The 18161-nt window shown below is 34.4% G+C and overlaps 1 protein-coding gene across 1 annotated transcript in view; it reads right to left on the bottom strand.

The window, feature by feature from the left end:
• The window catches only part of LOC142349091 (uncharacterized), a 174316-nt gene that overhangs the window by 65970 nt on the left and 90185 nt on the right, over positions 1-18161 (bottom strand). The window contains exons 12-13 of the mRNA XM_075400504.1: positions 8033-8523; positions 7443-7590 (exon numbers count right to left, since the gene is read on the bottom strand). Coding sequence (XP_075256619.1) covers positions 7443-7590; positions 8033-8523 — 639 coding nt within the window. The remainder of the gene's footprint in view (positions 1-7442; positions 7591-8032; positions 8524-18161) is intronic.

Below are 18161 nucleotides of genomic sequence, written 5' to 3'. Positions count from 1 at the left end.
ATCTGTTAAATGAAGAATTCGTATTGCTAAAATTTCTCACTTTGTCGGACCAATAGATCTAATACAATCGGCTGGCCGCCTCAAAAGGTTGGTTGAAATTGTCTGTAAGGCAAAACATCCTATTGTTCTGGGCACCTTCTTTTGTCGGCACAACCAGACCAATTAGGCCTTTCCTATCTTCGTGCCAAAGGCACAAGAACGTTATGCCACACTCATCTAACGTTCCTCACTACATTCCGTTAAATGTTTAATATGTTTTCCGGTAATATGTTTTTTGCACAAGGTTCAGCGCAGCAACCATTCATTCAGCTTTGGCTGAGCTCCCATAAGAGAAACTTCCATACCAGCCTCCCCCTTTAGCAACACCGGGGTCCATTACTCTGGCCCATTTTACGTCGTCGGACTTGGAGTGTTCATCGAAAACTTCCATTAACGCCCGTGAATGCCGACCCGTCCAACCTAGGCTGAGTACCACCTAATCAATTTCTGCTTGGTAACCAATTACAGCAATTCGCGGTACACCCAAGTCGTACGCTAGCGCTATATCGTCACGTTGGATCAAAGAGTAAGTCCCGGCGCTAAACCGAAGTTCTAAGTGGCAGACGCCCACCGGGCAATGCCTAAGGACCGGTGACCTGGTCTGGGTAATCGAAGAGACCAACTCAGCGTCGCACGATCCAGCGTTTTGTGCACTACTGGATGGCTCGTCCGCCAGCTTGTAAAAGTGGTAGCGATTCTCCCATCATCTTCCTCTGAGCCGGAGGATGTTATTACGTAAATAAACTTACACCATGCGAGATATAAACAAGAATTATATCAAAATGCGTCATTCAGAATCAGAGGAAACGAGTAATTAAAATACGCATAAAATACGTTCTGATTTACGTATAAAGCTCGAAAAGTGCAAATAACATAATTTCAACAAACTTAATCTCAAACCTATCAAATAAAGCTTGTCTGTACTTAACAAATCTTGGTTTTTTGCACGGTTTTGTACAGAATTGCGACTGGCTTTGATCTTAAGTATCAAAATTAGACTGATACCTGTTAAAAGAGCATCAAAGAGATTTTGATGTCTAAGTCACTCACTTGTTGCTTTGGACGTGCCAATGTTAATACGTTGCTGTCTTGGACTATTGTCATCGAAAGAGTGTTGTTTTCCACCTTTATCAACTGAAAAATTACAGAATCAAAGTTGCGACTTGACAATGGCAAACCTGTGGCCGAAACCGAAAAAAAGCGCGAGTTTAGATGTTATCTCACATTGGATCTACTTCAATGGCAAACCTGGACTTGACAATGGCAAACCTGTGGCCGAAACCGAAAAAAAGCGCGAGTTTAGATGTTATCTCACATTGGATCTACTTCAAATTGTCAGATAAAACTCGAATATAATTTTGAATGAAGCAGCTATCAAATCTTATAAGGGTTTTGAGTAACCGGAGCAGTTCGCCGATGCAAATAAGCCATGAGTTGTCTGTACCGTGCAGAATTTTGAGAAAATCTGCAAGAAAATATGGTATTTGGATAATGGCTTGCTTTTTGGTACTGACATTGATCTGTGCAAATTTTTTCCTGTCATTCCTTAGGTCGGAGGGAAAATGGGCCATAGAAAAGTTAAAAATGCGAGTGCTTGTTTTTTGAGAATCTAGAATGGAGAATAACGAGAGCGTTGTTCAGTGACTTACCAGCCAAGGCATGGAAGTCTAGGACGTTGGGCTTGGATCAAATAAATTTAGACACTAAACTCTGAAAAAATCCCCTTATGGAAAAGTTGCCAACTGAAATTTCAAAACCTGCATTGGCTGCCCAAAATTGAACATCAACATCTGCCTAAGGTAGATGGTAAATAATTGCAGACATCAGCCTATGGTACATGCTCAAAACGAGATAACACATTTAGAAAATATTTTTTTTCTGAGCTTGCTCCCATGAGCAAGAAAAAATCAGATGTTTTTTACGGTAATTGGAGACCCACAGACAGGTGCTTACGTTCACAGGTCAGTGGAATGCCAGCAGTTTTGGACGTCCTCGTATTGTCTCCCTTGTAAAAAAAACCTTACTTATCAGCTACAAGAGAGAATGATGTGCTGGCGCTTCTTTGGGGCTTACATAGGACAGGAGGAGTAATGCTCATACCGAGCGCCGCAGAAATTAAGGAACAAAATTCAATGGGTTGCTTTCTTGGCTGATTTCGGGAACCAAAAATTCCAGAAAGCAAGCCTTCAGCTAGCCGATTCATACAGAATATGTCGGTTTTATTGAAGCACGAAGCCCATGCAAATAGCCCGGCATAATCAGTTGCATTAATAGCTGCTCAGATTTCTAAGACTAAGTTGATGCGTTCTTCTCTGCTTAAAGGGGGAAGAACTCTAACTACTTAATTTATATTTTGTTTTGTAGTTTTGTTAACCGATTAAAGCGGGAGAACACTAACTATTTAGTTTGTAATTTGTTTTGTATTGTTCCTAAAGGTGAGGACACTTGTATTTAGTCTCTGAATTAATTTATACTGTTCTTACTGGTTGAAAATGAGAAGAACACGCAGGCTGTTATTTTAATTGTCATTAAATCTGCTTTGTAATTTACCTGTCATTCGAAACTACGTTTCTCTATTTAAAATCAATTTTTCAAAAAAATATGTTAGGTTGTCGTTTAATGTAAATCCGAGTCGAAGAAAAAGAAAATCGTAGATGCGCGCAAAAAATGATCAAAGTATTCTAAATAGGTACACGCCGTCTAGTGTCCAAAATATATTTCGGTTAAAAACGTTATAACTATTAAAACAACGGATGTTATTACAACACAATCCAGACAATTTATCAAATTTTTGCCTCCACTGTTTATGAAATATTATCAAATAATAAACAAATGGATAATTTTTATTGTGAAGCGGGCTGCGGTAAAGGCGCATTTTGAAACATAATAATAAATTAGATTTTCGTATCTGAAAGGAAGGGGAAATATCTGCTATCGTACAATCAATTCAATATCTGACAATTTCAATGAATTGCGCTCAATGAAATGTTCTGACAAAGAAAGCTTCAATATAAATTCTTTTGAACAGAATTTAACAAAAATCAAAGCTTTATTTTGAGGCTATAACACAAGCTAGTACACTGGAATTAACTCAAGAAAACAGTGCGCTCTATATGGTGAAGTATTGTTTATGGAAAAACGCAAGTGAAATAAGTAAACAATGGTAAATAATTGAGACAATATGACTGCATGGCTAGAATCCTATTTTATTCATTTCTGCTCAAATTCGCTCTGTTGAATTTTATTGTACTAGACGCTCGCAATTTTTCCACAGGTCAATAATTTTCCATTATTTCCAAACCAGTTTTTTACAGTTATTCGGCTTCTCTATTTTTCTGGTTTTCCCAGTTTCGACTCCAAATTGAATATCAAAGACAAGTGGTAAAATACTGTGCTGGAATTCTTTCCAATTGTGACAAAAAAGATGCTAGCAGGACGCAACACATTGTCTGCCTACAGTTTTTTTTTAAATCTTTGTGCAAATTCATACTGCTTGCGTGCATTTATTTTGAAGAAAATGAACAAACTACACAAGAGATGTTATAAAACAGAAAAACGATGCCGAAGAAGAACTGCAAATATAAAATGTTTTAAAATTATTTCGGCACCAATCGGCCGCGCGTGTTTCAAAGAGTGACAATTTCAGTTTGAGATATTTCCTAAAAGGCAGCCAGCATGTTATCCATGCGTAAACAAGTTCACAGAATCTAATATAAATTTGCTATTTTTGCTCAAAGTTATTCGGCTTCTCTATTTTGCTATAATAAACTGTTTCTCTGATGAACTTCAAAAATAAATATGTCAAGGACGTAGGGTCTGACATTTATAAATTCTTTAACATTTCTTTAGAAATTGCTGTATTTTATTCAATTTTCATTGCCTTTTTTTGAAAATCCGCCAATTTATAGAGATGGCGGATTTTTTCACAAATATTTTGGGGAGAAATGCGACAATTTTTTGTATAGAACCTGGAAAAGCATGGGTTACATTAAAGCTCCTAGAAATTATTTTAAAGCGTTACATTTATTTCGGAAACTATTTTCTCTGAAATTTTCCAGGTGCAATTTTTTTTCAGACCGTGGGCCAGTTAATGTAGAATTGCAAAAAATTCTGCAAAGATTTTAAAATCCAAAAACAGTCAAAGTTGCCTATAGAATATTCTAAAACAGAATGATTCCAATTGGCCACAGAGAACTACGGAACTATCGTAAAAGATATCTCGACAAAACTCTTTAGAAAACTATTTTTTTCGCTAAAACCAATTTTCAAAATTTATCAAGATAGAGTAAAAAGAGTCTATCAACAATCTTTAAACTGATAACTTTGTTGCAAAATTGTCTCACATGTATAAAGGTCACAGAACAAAAGCAATTTTTACTGGGCGGCTCAATACTATTGGTAGCTCGCCTCGCAGAAACAGAGAAACCAGTATTATGAAAACGAATAAAAAGAACTATTACGGAAGAAATTCGTTTTAAATCTTCCTGGCATTATGCGAATGTCTAAAATCTATTTTAGTTGCCTGCCATTTACACCAAAGATGGATTTAATAATTGTTAGAGCGTAGTAAAAGTATTTTGCATTTGAAGACAAAAAACAAAAAATGCTCCCGTAAATTTTGTGAGCATTTGACCGCTTCTCTTGTTTTTTCCTTAGGCTACGGAAACTCAGTTGAACTTAGAGAACTAGATTTTTGAAGAAAATTATTGAAATTCTTTCATAAAAAATAATTGCCATTCTAAAGGCATCTTTTTTCTGGTCTGTAATTTGCTTTATAAGCAGCCAACATGTGTTATTTTAAAGTTGCCTTTATCCATTCGTTTTGTTTAAAAAGTTTCTTTTCAGAAAACATTTTTCTTTTTTCAATTTTCCGTTAGTGGAGATGAAGTAAGATGAACTAACACTTACACCAGATGATCGTATCAGGTGGTTTATATTCTTATGATGGAGGAATCTAGCATAGGTTCCAAAATTTGTCTAGGTGATTGTAAGGGAGGGCGCATTTTTTTCAATTCACTGGATAATGTATTAATTAGGCTTCGGAATTCTTTCAAAAAAACATTGACCAAATTTTATTAGCATTTTTGCTGAAAAACGTTCTAGGAAACATTTTTGTTGAAGGAGGTTCAACAGGTTCGCTCTTTGAGTTATGTTTAATTACTTTTTTATGTTAATTAATTTTTTGTAGACTGAGAATTCAAATAAAAGTGATTTGCTAGCAGATACAATTAACAACGCCACAAAAGATTTTCCACACTAATCACAAACTATGTTTTAATTTTATTTTAAGTGAATGACAAATGTTTTAAAAGAAATTGAAAAGATTTTAGAGGTTCTGTAGCCTAAAAATCATTGACTTAAAAAATTTTGCTTGCAAATTAAAATCATGATTCTCAGTCTCAAATTTTCTTTTAGAAGTCTTTTGTTTTCATTTGAATTTTTTGCTAGACCCATTAACCGGCATGAAAGTTGATGCTTTAATAATGGCGGCCACCAGGCGACGCGCATAGCTCTTTTGAAACCTATATCAAGCGAGAGGCCACAAAAAACTCAATTTACAAATATTGTTAAAAATTTGTTTCAGAGTATAATCAATGTGCAAATCTTAACACAAACATCCAAAAGCAAGAATAAGTTAATTCACGATTGATGCATTAAAAGATAAAAATTTGCAAAGAAAGGCGGCCTATGTTAAGCACTTAAGTTTCTTTCCCATGTGCTCTTTAGAATGTTTTTGTTTTCAATTTTCCAATACCTTCAGCGTTTGAGATTTAGCTTCCACCATTGAATTTCTAGAGAAAATTTATATCTTCCGTGACAAATTTCGAATATATTATTGAACAGTTTGGGCTATAAGTCTCTAGATTGAAATATCGAAATAAAAATTGGTCAGCTGTTGTGTTTCGGGAGAGGCCGTATTGATTGATATGAAAATTCCTTTTTACCAATATTATTGATAAAATGACAAATTTCGGATATATTATTGAACAGTTTGGGCTATAAGTCTCTAGATTGAAATATCAAAATAAAAATTGGTCAGCTGTTGCGTTTCGGGAGAGGCCGTATTGAGTGATATGAAAATTCCTTTTTATCAATATTATTGATAAAAAACAGAATATCTTTTTTGAAAGAAAAGGACTTTTTGCAAAAACTTGAAAAGGAAAAAAATGAGAATATAAAGAACGCAAAACCAATTGGAAAATAAAAATAACTAAATGTGCATAAGGCATAATATCACAAAAACGGTGACAATTTTACTCACATTTAAATCTCTGAAGTTTTTTATAGCGAAACGAGGAATTGTTTTCAAAACGCCAACGGAATTTAGAATAGCTATTTGAAGCTGAATGGCAGAAACCCGGCAAGCTAAAAATGTTTCCAATTTTATGTTTGCTGAACTGTTCTTTTTGTTAAATCAATCGGAAAGTTTTCTGTTTTCACTTACAGCGTTTTTACTTTCAACTGAAAGCCAAAAAGGTCAACTCAACCTAATATTCTGCGTGCTCTTCTACTTAAAGATAAAAAATTCTTTGATTTTTTATGAAGCCGAGGAGAGACTGGAATTGCGGATTTCTATTCCTAAGCTCGCTTAATGTGCGCCTTATGGTTTAGTTTAGTTATATTTTTGAACTATATTTCTAAACAGCCTGTTAACTGGCTATCTTGGCCACCTAACCTGCAATCCGCTGAAATATTGTTTCGAATCCTTACTGTTTCAATTAAAAAATTTTGAATGTAATGATTTTGGCATTAGTTTTTCCACAAAATACTTCAGCTTTTGACATTTGGCAACCCTTCTTGCCGTTTTTGCTACTTTTTTAATTGATGTTTTTATATTTTCATTAAGCGTAACAGGCCATCTTTAAAATTCAGTTTCCATCGAATTAAAAGCTGTATCATCACCAATTAATACAGGGGAACTAGGACTTATTTAACACTGGAAGGGATTGATTTTACATAAATCGGTAAGAATAAACATTAACACACGGCTGTTATCGCCATCAAGACGTAAGCAAACTGTAATGAACAACTTTGAGAGGGCGATAAGAACTGTGTGGTAATATTTTAATCAATTCTAGTTGCGAATCCAACAGTTGCATGGCTTACGCTACTTTGAAGTCGATTAGACTATCTTCTTCCACCATTTTTTTCTCCCAACTGTTCATTTAACAACATTGGCAAGAAAGGAGTGGCAGAAAAGATAGTCGGACCCCAAAGCAGAATTTTGCCACTGTTCCAGACTTTCACGGTATTCATCGGGCGCTACCAAGTTGATTCACCGGTAAGTTATGCAACTGCTATCAAAACAAAATTTTACTTAAAATTTTTTTTTGAAAAGCACATTTCGGTTATCAATCATATCAGTAATAACTTAATTTGTAACCTCATGAACTGTAACTTACCTCTATTGTTACCACTGCTGTTAGTGTAGACTGGAATGAAAGTAGCCACACTGTTGGAATCATCATCCTCCCCTCTACTACCATCTGGACTCTTGTTCTCTACTCTGGACGAATTTTCAGTTGAGTGCTTCGAACTCCGGATGGTCGGCTAAAATCAAATATGCAAAACCATAGAGCAACAAATTTGGCTGGAACTTAGAAAAGCGACATAGGTCATAAGAACCTGTAAATTGATGCATAAATCCGAGCAACTCTTATGCTACTGAATATGACCTCTTACGATATGAGAACTGAAAAATGTAGTAATACCCCACACAGACATATTCCCTCCGAACCCAAAAATCATGCGAACATTGTGACCTTGTATGATGGTGGTTTAGGCTAAAATACTGTGGGAAAAGAAGAAAAGAACCGAACTATTGGGTTCGAGACTATTAATCAGCGACGGTATCCATTTTCTGAGAAGCAGACCACACATTTTTCAGTATTGATGATAGATTTTTTATTTTTGTGTTCAAAGACTGCTATATCAAAAGTTCCTCTGATAAAAGGATAGAAGAAACGAATAAGTTCATGATTGAGATTCTTACCTTGAACAGAGTCGAGGGCAGATCCTCCTCTGAAGTCTCAACTACATAATGCTGTGACAAGTCCTCGGGTTCTGTCTCTTCATACCTACCCTGAGTTGAATCTCCAAGCAGTTCATTCCGTTCCTCCTGAGCGTTAGGCAGGCGACCCCACACTCTGAACAAATTACCTTGTGGCTCAGCTGGACTACTCTGACTTCGATATGATGGTTGAACTTGCAAGTTCTGTTGTGGTTTTTCGCTAAAAATTGGGTTCCTTTTTTCGGCTTCCTGTGGGTTTAGAGATGCTACACTTGGTCGAATTTCATCGTTCAAGTTATTTCGTGATTGTGGTGTGCTGCGGTTATTAACCAACGGCCCCTGGTTCGTTACTTTTCTGGGTTCATTATTGAAGTTCTGAGGATCTAATTTTTGTCTCGGCTCTCTCTGATCACCAGAAGAAGCGTGGCGCGACTGGGGATGTAGTTGCACATGTTGTGGTTCTTCTATTATATCTAGGAAAATAACTCAAACTGTAATTTCTTTGTAAATTTTAAATTGGTACCCGGGATGACAATTCTTGGTAATCATGCAAAGATCTTTTATGGTTCCATAAAAAACATACAAAGTTCTATGAGAGAGGGATGTGGTAACGTCCACCTAAGTCGATGTCAACTTAGCCTATGTCAAAGTTTACCCTGCGATATAAATTTGTTAACAAAGCCATAGCCGTCAAACATTCACTGTTGATGGTTGTCACGATATCTTAAAGCACTTTGTGTCCAAAATTTTATTGAATTGGCATTTCAATCCACATTTTTAACTGTCTCAATCTAGAGCGGACACATACGTGTCACGGCAGCTTTCTCTCTCTCTCTCTCTCAGAATGTTCGGCCCCACTCATCTGATTTCTTGGCTTAATTGTCTGTCAATCGAAGCAGACATGAACCATCAAAAGATTAGCTAAAAATTTGTTCATTCAAATTTGATAATCTTGAAAACAGAAAGATGTGTATTAAAAAATGTCAAAATCAGTGATATCAAACAACTTTCTTTCACTAGAATCAACACCACAAACAAACGCAACCACAATCATACTGATATCATATTTAATGTAACTTTGTCAAGTTGAAAAACATATTGTTAAGTAAGTAGTTAATTTTACAAGTTAACGAAATATGAGATCCAAAAATCAAACTCTATCCCATTTTTGAACCAAAACCTAAACATTAATGACCTTTAAGTGACAACAATTTCATAAATATCAAGCACGCGTGGCCCACATTTAGTTGCGATTAGTTGAGTTTGTATTCTCAATTCAGATTTTTAAGTGTGTTCAGATGTCAAAGAAATTACCTCTGCACTAACTCATGAAAGTAATTTGATAATTCAAAATCAGATCAATCGCGAACAGAGAACACCCAAGCCAGATAATCAGGATGTAGGTTATGAGTTAGGTAAGTCAAGTTTGCCCATGGAACTCATCAAATGATTAATCTACTAAATGGTAATGGTTATCAAACTATTTTAAACTAGATCTGCTTAAAAAAAAAAACAAAAAAAACTCCAATTTCGGCGAAAAGTTTTGGAACCAAAGTTTGTATAAAAAATACGACCTTAAAAAGTTTTTAAAAATACGTGGTGTTTGAAATCAGGAAAAGCAAAAAACAAACATACCCGGCAGATTGCCGGAAAATAGCCGCCGTTGATTCCCATAACTCTTGGGATTGAAAGAGAAAAGAAAATATCAACAAAAATTGATTTTTGTACAAAAACATTTTTAAGTGCGATTTATTTTGATGTCATTTCGTAATTGAACATACTCCTTTCTCTCTCAGTGAGAGGCTACAGGGTCCAGTATCAATAACAATAAGCATTATAGATAGTAACTAAAACTTATGAGAACAAAGTTCAAGTACCGGGCATCTAAAAATGGGCTTTATGGGTTTATCCTGTTTCTATTTCTGACTTTGATTTTTATATACCGACTCTCTTCATTTTGAATTGCTTTGCTGAGCAGCTGCTGTTTAAAAGGACTTTGAGCAGAATGACAGAAGAGTAAAACTAGCCTAGAGTAGTCAAAAAGATTTCACGCAAACTGTCGAAAAAGCGGCAAAATGGGTAAAGCGAAAAAAAGTTCGACGAAGTAAAAAAACATAGCAGGACAAGTCCTGACGTACAATTCAAAGAATTTTCATTGACTTAACAAACAACTAGACTTAGAACGGACAATGAGTGAATTGGGAAAACCATTTCTAAAGAAATCAGATGAAAAAAAAAACAGAAAATCAATGTCAAAATGCTGCTAGGGAGAACAAAAAACCACTAGTGAGATATGTAATTTTGATTCTAACAAAAACTAGTTCCACAATGAGCTGTGAATGGATTGGGAAAACTATTTAGAAACAAATCCGATCCAAAAAATCGAAAAAAAAACAGTAAAAATCAGAGTGAAATTGCCGCATGTGAACAAAAAACCACTACCGAGAAACCGAATTTTTGTTCAAACACCGTTTTCTCACTCTACTTTAAAATTAAAGCGAAAAAAAATCACGCCGCAAAACCACTCACCCTTTCGCTCCTTTTCCTGTTTCGGCGTGACCAAAATCACCACTCCAATTTGACTTCAAAAACCATGAAAATGTGTGAACAGATCTTAAAAAAAAACATAGCCGGAAAAATTCCGGAAACGACTCGAAGTGAAAATCCATTTAACGCCATCCAACTACTCATCAAACAAAACGTGCCTTTACTAATTTATGATTATCTTGAAACAAAACCATGAAACAAAAAAGTAAAAACAATAAAATCAAATCTGTTAAAATGTGATAAAAAATCTGATCAAACTTTGTTATAAATTGAGATCCCGAAAAAATTATCTCTGCCAAAATAACTTCATCAAAACAACTGGTACTGAAAAAAACCACTTATGTGAATTTTGAAAAAATACTTTGGGCTAAATTATGAAAAAAAAGCTCTTAAAAACAACTTTCACTGAAAAACTGGAAAAAGTTACTAAATTTTTTAATATTTCAAAAGCATATAAATCCAAAGAAAAATTCCCTTCAGTCAATAGGGTATTCAGATGCTCGCAAAACAAAAAGCAAGTCATAATAGGCTCAGGAACTTTGCTAAAAATTAAAAAAAAACGAAAAACTGCAAAAAATTCAGAAAAATAGTTCCAGTTTTCGCCATTTTTTGTCATATTTCTCAATAAAAAATTGATTCTTACCCACAAAACTGTAACCAATTGTTATCATAAATTTGCTCAAGTAGAAGGGGTTTCTTCTATACCCATTTGAGCCAGTAAAACAAAATAATCGTAAAAAAACGCAAAAAATTAGCCCGAAAATCAGCAAAATACATTAAAAACCTCCGAATTATCATAAAATTCAAATGAATTTCAAAAAACCTTCAAGCCACTACCAAAACCAGCCTATAATTAAAACAAAATCATAACCAAACCTCTTAACCAAAATAAATGAAAAAAAAATCTGCTTCAAAATGCCGCACGTGAACAAAAAAATTTCTCTCGCTTAGGGAAAATTTTTTCACACATCAATTTCTTGCTCTCTCAAAAACAGCTGTATGAACAAAAAGCACTCTCTTTTCGCTCCGCTCTTCACTTTTATTCAGCACCAAAATCACTCCAAATTTTTTCACGCATTTCATTTCCCGCTTCAAAAATCGCTCCAATAAAATTGATTAAAAAAAGTACTTCTCCAATACTCCTCTTCGAGTCGTAAAAAAGACAGCGCCCCAATACAATTCAAATTCTTTGAATTGTAAAAATAGGAGTGCTATAATAGCCGGCTGAAAAGATGAGGGCGGCTATTATTTATTACGAAGTTTGACCGAAAAAAACTTTCTTGGAAACTATGGCTTCAATTGGGCAAAAGCACGATATGCTGAAATTGCCAACCACCGCTTACCAATAAACTTTAGCAAAAAAACCAAACATGAATTGTATTTTCGTATGCGAGAGAGTGGCAAAACTAGCAACGATGCAAGCGAATAACAGCTATTTCAGAAATTGAGATCCAAACATACAACTAAAATTGTTCAATGACGAATAGCCTGCCGGTCACGGTTAAACAAAACTTAGCATCATTACATAAGTTAAAAGATTCTTCCCGGGACGTTGATCGAATTTGTTATTAACGAGAAAAAAACCTTATAAACAAAAAACAACAATTACTGTCAAATCACCAAAAATTACTTTTCATTTAAACAAGCGTCAAAGGTGCAAAAAAACTGGAAAAAATATTTGCACGTTTTCAATAGGAACCAGTTGGAATTTCTTTTGGTGAGTTATGTTAGACTATTTTAACGGAATAAAATATTGTCTAAACAAACGAGATCAACTCAACATTATTGAGGCGCAATATTATTTCATAGACCTTTATTATCTTGAAACAAGGTTTAAAATTAATCACCGATGAATTCGAGTAAGGACAAAATTTTTTAGCCTCAAGCAGCCACTACTTATCCTAATTGAGGAAACAAAAGAGAAAGCCACATTTGTACTCAACAATCAAAAACTGTCCTTAAGTTTACAAACTCGAATAGCGTTAGCAAAACTACTATTAGCTACCAACTGAAAACAAAATTTAATAAGAACTTCAATGCGAAACTTTCAGTATTTGGACTCAGTAACATGAAGAACACAAACAGCCAACTGAATAAGTGTCAAGGTCATAAAATCATGAATCACCCAAAGATCAATTCAGACAATAGTGTCTATGCACCATTAAAACAAATGCATCTTCTTTAGTATAGTTTGACGGAAAGTATGCTGGACATCAAAATTAAATTACCAGCCCCCTGTTTTACGAATAAAATTTCAAATCTTTGACGAAATGTTTCTCCATCTTGCAACCAAATTTCGGAAAGCATCTTTTCACCATTGTTCAACATTAGTGGTCTTGCCTACTTATGAAATTTGTATAAAACGTAACGGTAACTCACCAGATACTCCAATGTAAATCCAATGGCACGACCGCTAGCCAAGGGGATCAATGATTCAAAACTGTTTTCCAAAATTTGATCGCGAGATGGAATATTGCGCAAAAGTTTTTTACTTCGTAATACTAGGGGTGCTAACTTACCTTGACGGTCAGTATATTAAGAAAAAAAGCAAAACCAGAGTTTAAACTATTGCACGTGAAAAATGATTGCTCTCAAAATGGAAAAATTTTTTCTCAAATCCAAATACTTCGTAATACTAGGGCTGCTAGCTTACCTTTGACGGTCAGTATATTAAGAAAAAAGCAAAACCAGAGGTCAAACTACTGCACGTGAAAAATGATCGCTCTCAAAACGGAAAAATTTTTTCTCAAATCCAAATATTTCGTAATACTAGGGCTTCTAGCTTACCTTTGACGGTCAGTGTATTAAGAAAAAAGCAAAACAAGAGGTCTACTGACTGCATATGGAAAATGATTGCATGAAAAGAGAAAAATCTGTCCTCAAGTCCGAATCTGTTTAATTCGTAGAAATCACGAGTAGACCGAGGTAGCCCAGTTATCGCTTTACGGCTACTAAAACACAAAAATGTTGAAAATAGTAACACAATTGAGCAAAAATTAACAATTTGGCCATCAATGAGAACAAAACCAAAAAGTATTGTCAAATATTTACAGTTTTTAAGACTTGATAACTCCTCGAAAGAGCCAAATTTTCAGACAAGAAAACGCTAATTCTATACTCTATGCTCCACGGGTTTTCTGAAAATACCACTCACAACTCTCTACGATAAATATATCGATCGGCCGAAATTGGATGAACAAGAAAAGCCAGGAGTATTTAGTTCCTTCCGCGATTAAAAGAGGGTTCGGTTTAATGCAAACCTAGAATATGGTACCTTTCAGGCCTTTTACCTAGCAACCGAGCTGAAGTGCCTCTGTACCAGAGAACCGCTGTACTAGAGAACAAAATACTATCTCAATTTCATACCCAATTTAAAAGATTAGCAGATGCCGTTCATTTCAATTCCTGGGTCGATTTGGCACCACTAAAGATTGCTGAGAAATGTAAGAAACGCGGTCAATGCGTTGAAAATATGTAAAAATTGTGATTTTAGCGTTGAATGCGTTGGAGAAAAAAATCACCGCTAACCATCGCAAACCTTAGACAAATTCACCGCTAACTTTACCAAATATCTTCACCGCGGAAAATATCGCAAAAAAGTTGTAAGAATAGCGTCAAATGCGTTGAGAGCGGTGAAAAATTATTTCACCGCTAAAAATTGCATTTCTTATAAACATTCACAGCTAAATTTACTAAATGTCGTCACAGCGGAAAATATTGCATAAAAAGATATAAGAATAGCTGTGATTTGCTCAATTTAAGCCTCTATATACTTTTAATGAACTAAGTAAGTTTTGAGCTAAATGCGTTGTAAGCGGTGAAAAAAATTTCGCCGCTTTTACAGCAAAATTGTATGAATTGCGCAGATAGGCGCAATAGTGGAACGAAAGGTTGTTTAAAAAACGATTTATTATTTCGTTTTACCTCTTTAAACGTACCATTTTGTTTAACCATTTTTGTAGCAACCAGCAGACGGAAGATGGAAGAATTTTCACTTAAATATTTTTAGTTAAACAACCTTATTCAATTCCTGAAAATTTATTTCCTTACAACCTCTGTGTCAAATGAGATGAAAACTCACATAGATTTGAACTCATATTCAGTGATCCCCTATGTATATGAGGTCTAAAACGTAAAAAAAATTTGATGCAGCTTCTCTAGCAAAAAGTTAGATTGTCATCTGTTTTAGTCTATATAAGCGAATAATATTTTTCAAAAAAAGTTTATTTTATTCGGAACAACGTGTTATTGAAATCAATTACAACTCAACGTCATTGATCCTCTTTGTATGGAAAGTCTAAAACATCGAGATTTTCAGATGCATTTTATCTAGGAATAAGTTACGTTATCATCGGTGACAGCGATGAAAAAAATTGCCCCTAGAAACCGCACATCTTACGTCAATTTACCGGTAAAAAATCACAGTATTTTTTTGGGAAGAGTTTCCGCAAGATTTGCTGTTTTTATCGGTGATTTTTTTCACCGCTTTCTGTTGGTAGCAGTGAAAAATTTTTCTAAAATAAAAAAAATCACCGCTTAAAACCGCTACTCTTACAAAATTTCAACCCATTTGTTTTCCATAATGTTTATTGAATCCAATTTAATTTCACAAAAATATCATATAAGAAAAGAGCAGCCGAGAGGTTCGAACCCTTTTACTGTAGATTCCTTTTGCAAGAATTCTGTTGAATGCGATCTAAATATAAATTTCACCGCTAAAATCTGCAAATCCTCCAAAAATACGAACTTATATTTTTGCGACCAAACCTCGACCAGAGTTATTTACGATTTGTACGTTGCCTTAACTGACTATTAACGGTTGTTGATTTTGTGATTTTCAAGAGTATTAGTGACCATTTACATTTGAATATGTTTGAATATAAATTGAGTCTTTCCAATTTGGCCATAGGAGACACGTATCATTCCTTTTTACCCACTTGAAGAAAGAATTTATTTCTCCAGAAAAAATGCACAAATTCATTTTATTTGTCAATAAAAACAAAAGTAGTGAAAGAAGTTGTGCTGGATACTGCACCTTGACTGGAGAGGGCAAACGACGAGGCCAACAGACCTACACAAGGTCCACCAGAATGTGCGTTACCCAACTCGAGTAGGATACGAAAAACACTGGACTATATGCAAAAAAAATCAAACAACAATAACAACAAACACTGAATACATCCAAAACTTTATGTCCATTTTTAAAAAAAACTTATTAACAATGTCAAACTAGCGTCCGATAAAACTGAAACCAAACAAAATATTATGTACTTCAGTAGAAAAGATATGGGACCACTATAAAACAAGGCTCTGTAACAATTGGACAAAAAGAACAAAAAAACAGCAAACGTAAAAAAATTGGCTTATTCTTTCAAAAACAATTAATTTCAAAGTAATGGAAATCATTAGATAACAATTGAAAACATGCAACAAGTTAATGATCACATACGCCTCTGTAGAAAGGTATTAACACCTTTCATTATTTAAATTTTTTTGCGGTTACAAAAACACAACAAATAGAGACAACAAAGAAAAATTCAATTGAAACGCTTTTGAAGCCGTTAAGCCATATTTTGCCGCTCGAAAAATTTTCAATTGAGCCTTTTATCGACGCCAATAATGTGTTATGCGACATCTCATTTACTTTACTGTAGATTCCTTTTGCAAGAATTCTGTTGAATGCGATCTAAATATAAATTTCACCAATAAAAACTGCAAAATCCACCCTTATATTTTCAAGCAAACCTCGACCAGTGTTATTTACGATTTGTACGTTGCCTTAACTGAATATTAACGGTTGTTGATTTTGTGATTTTTAAGAGTATTAGTGACCATTTACATTTGAATATGTTTGAATATAAAATGAGTCTTTCCAATTTGGCCAAAGGAGACACGTATCATTCCTTTTTACCCACTTGAAGAAAGAATTTATTTCTCCAGAAAAAATGCACAAATTCATTTTATTTGTCATTAAAAACAAAAGTAGTGAAAGAAGTTGTGCTGGATACTGCACCTTGACTGGAGAGGGCAAACGACGAGGCCAACAGACCTACACAAGGTCCACCAGAATGTGCGTTACCCAACTCGAGTAGGATACGAAAAACACTGGACTATATGCAAAAAAAAATCAAACAACAATAACAACAAACACTGAATACATCCAAAACTTTATGTCCATTTTTAAAAAAAAACTTATTAACAATGTCAAAATAGCGTCCGATAAAACTGAAACCAAACAAAATATTATGTACTTCAGTAGAAAAGATATGGGACCACTATAAAACAAGGCTCTGTAACAATTGGACAAAAAGAACAAAAAAACAGCAAACGTAAAAAAATTGGCTTATTCTTTTAAAAACAATTAATTTCAAAGTAATGGAAATCATTAGATAACAATTGAAAACATGCAACAAGTTAATGATCACATACGCCTCTGTAGAAAGGTATTAACACCTTTCATTATTTAAATTATTTTGCGGTTACAAAAACACAACAAATAGAGACAACAAACAAAAATTCAATTGAAACGCTTTGGAAGCCGTTAAGCCATATTTTGACGCTCGAAAAATTTTCAATTGAGCCTTTTATCGACGCCAATAATGTGTTATGCGACATCTCATTTACTTTACAGTAGATTCCTTTTGCAAGAATTCTGTTGAATGCAATCTAAATATAAATTTCACCGATAAAAACTGCAAAATCCACCCTTATATTTTCGACCAAACCTCGACCAGTGTTATTTACGATTTGTACGTTGCCTTAACTGAATATTAACGGTTGTTGATTTTGTGATTTTTAAGAGTATTAGTGACCATTTACCTTTGAATATGTTTGAATATAAAATGAGTCTTTCCAATTTGGCCAAAGGAGACACGTATCATTCCTTTTTACCCACTTGAAGAAAGAATTTATTTCTCCAGAAAAAATGCACAAATTCATTTTATTTGTCATTAAAAACAAAAGTAGTGAAAGAAGTTGTGCTGGATACTGCACCTTGACTGGAGAGGGCAAACGACGAGGCCAACAGACCTACACAAGGTCCACCAGAATGTGCGTTACCCAACTCGAGTAGGATACGAAAAACACTGGACTATATGCAAAAAAAATCAAACAACAATAACAACAAACACTGAATACATCCAAAACTTTATGTCCATTTTTAAAAAAAAACTTATTAACAATGTCAAAATAGCGTCCGATAAAACTGAAACCAAACAAAATATTATGTACTTCAGTAGAAAAGATATGGGACCACTATAAAACAAGGCTCTGTAACAATTGGACAAAAAGAACAAAAAAACAGCAAACGTAAAAAAATTGGCTTGTTCTTTTAAAAACAATTAATTTCAAAGTAATGGAAATCATTAGATAACAATTGAAAACATGCAACAAGTTAATGATCACATACGCCTCTGTAGAAAGGTATTAACACCTTTCATTATTTAAATTTTTTTGCGGTTACAAAAACACAACAAATAGAGACAACAAACAAAAATTCAATTGAAACGCTTTGGAAGCCGTTAAGCCATATTTTGCCGCTCGAAAAATTTTCAATTGAGCCTTT

The sequence above is a fragment of the Convolutriloba macropyga genome, chromosome 11, assembly GCF_964194025.1.
Source record: "Convolutriloba macropyga chromosome 11, txConMacr16.3, whole genome shotgun sequence".
NCBI classification, from domain to species: Eukaryota; Metazoa; Xenacoelomorpha; order Acoela; family Convolutidae; genus Convolutriloba; species Convolutriloba macropyga.
This window is presented reverse-complemented; position numbering and strand designations above follow the sequence as displayed.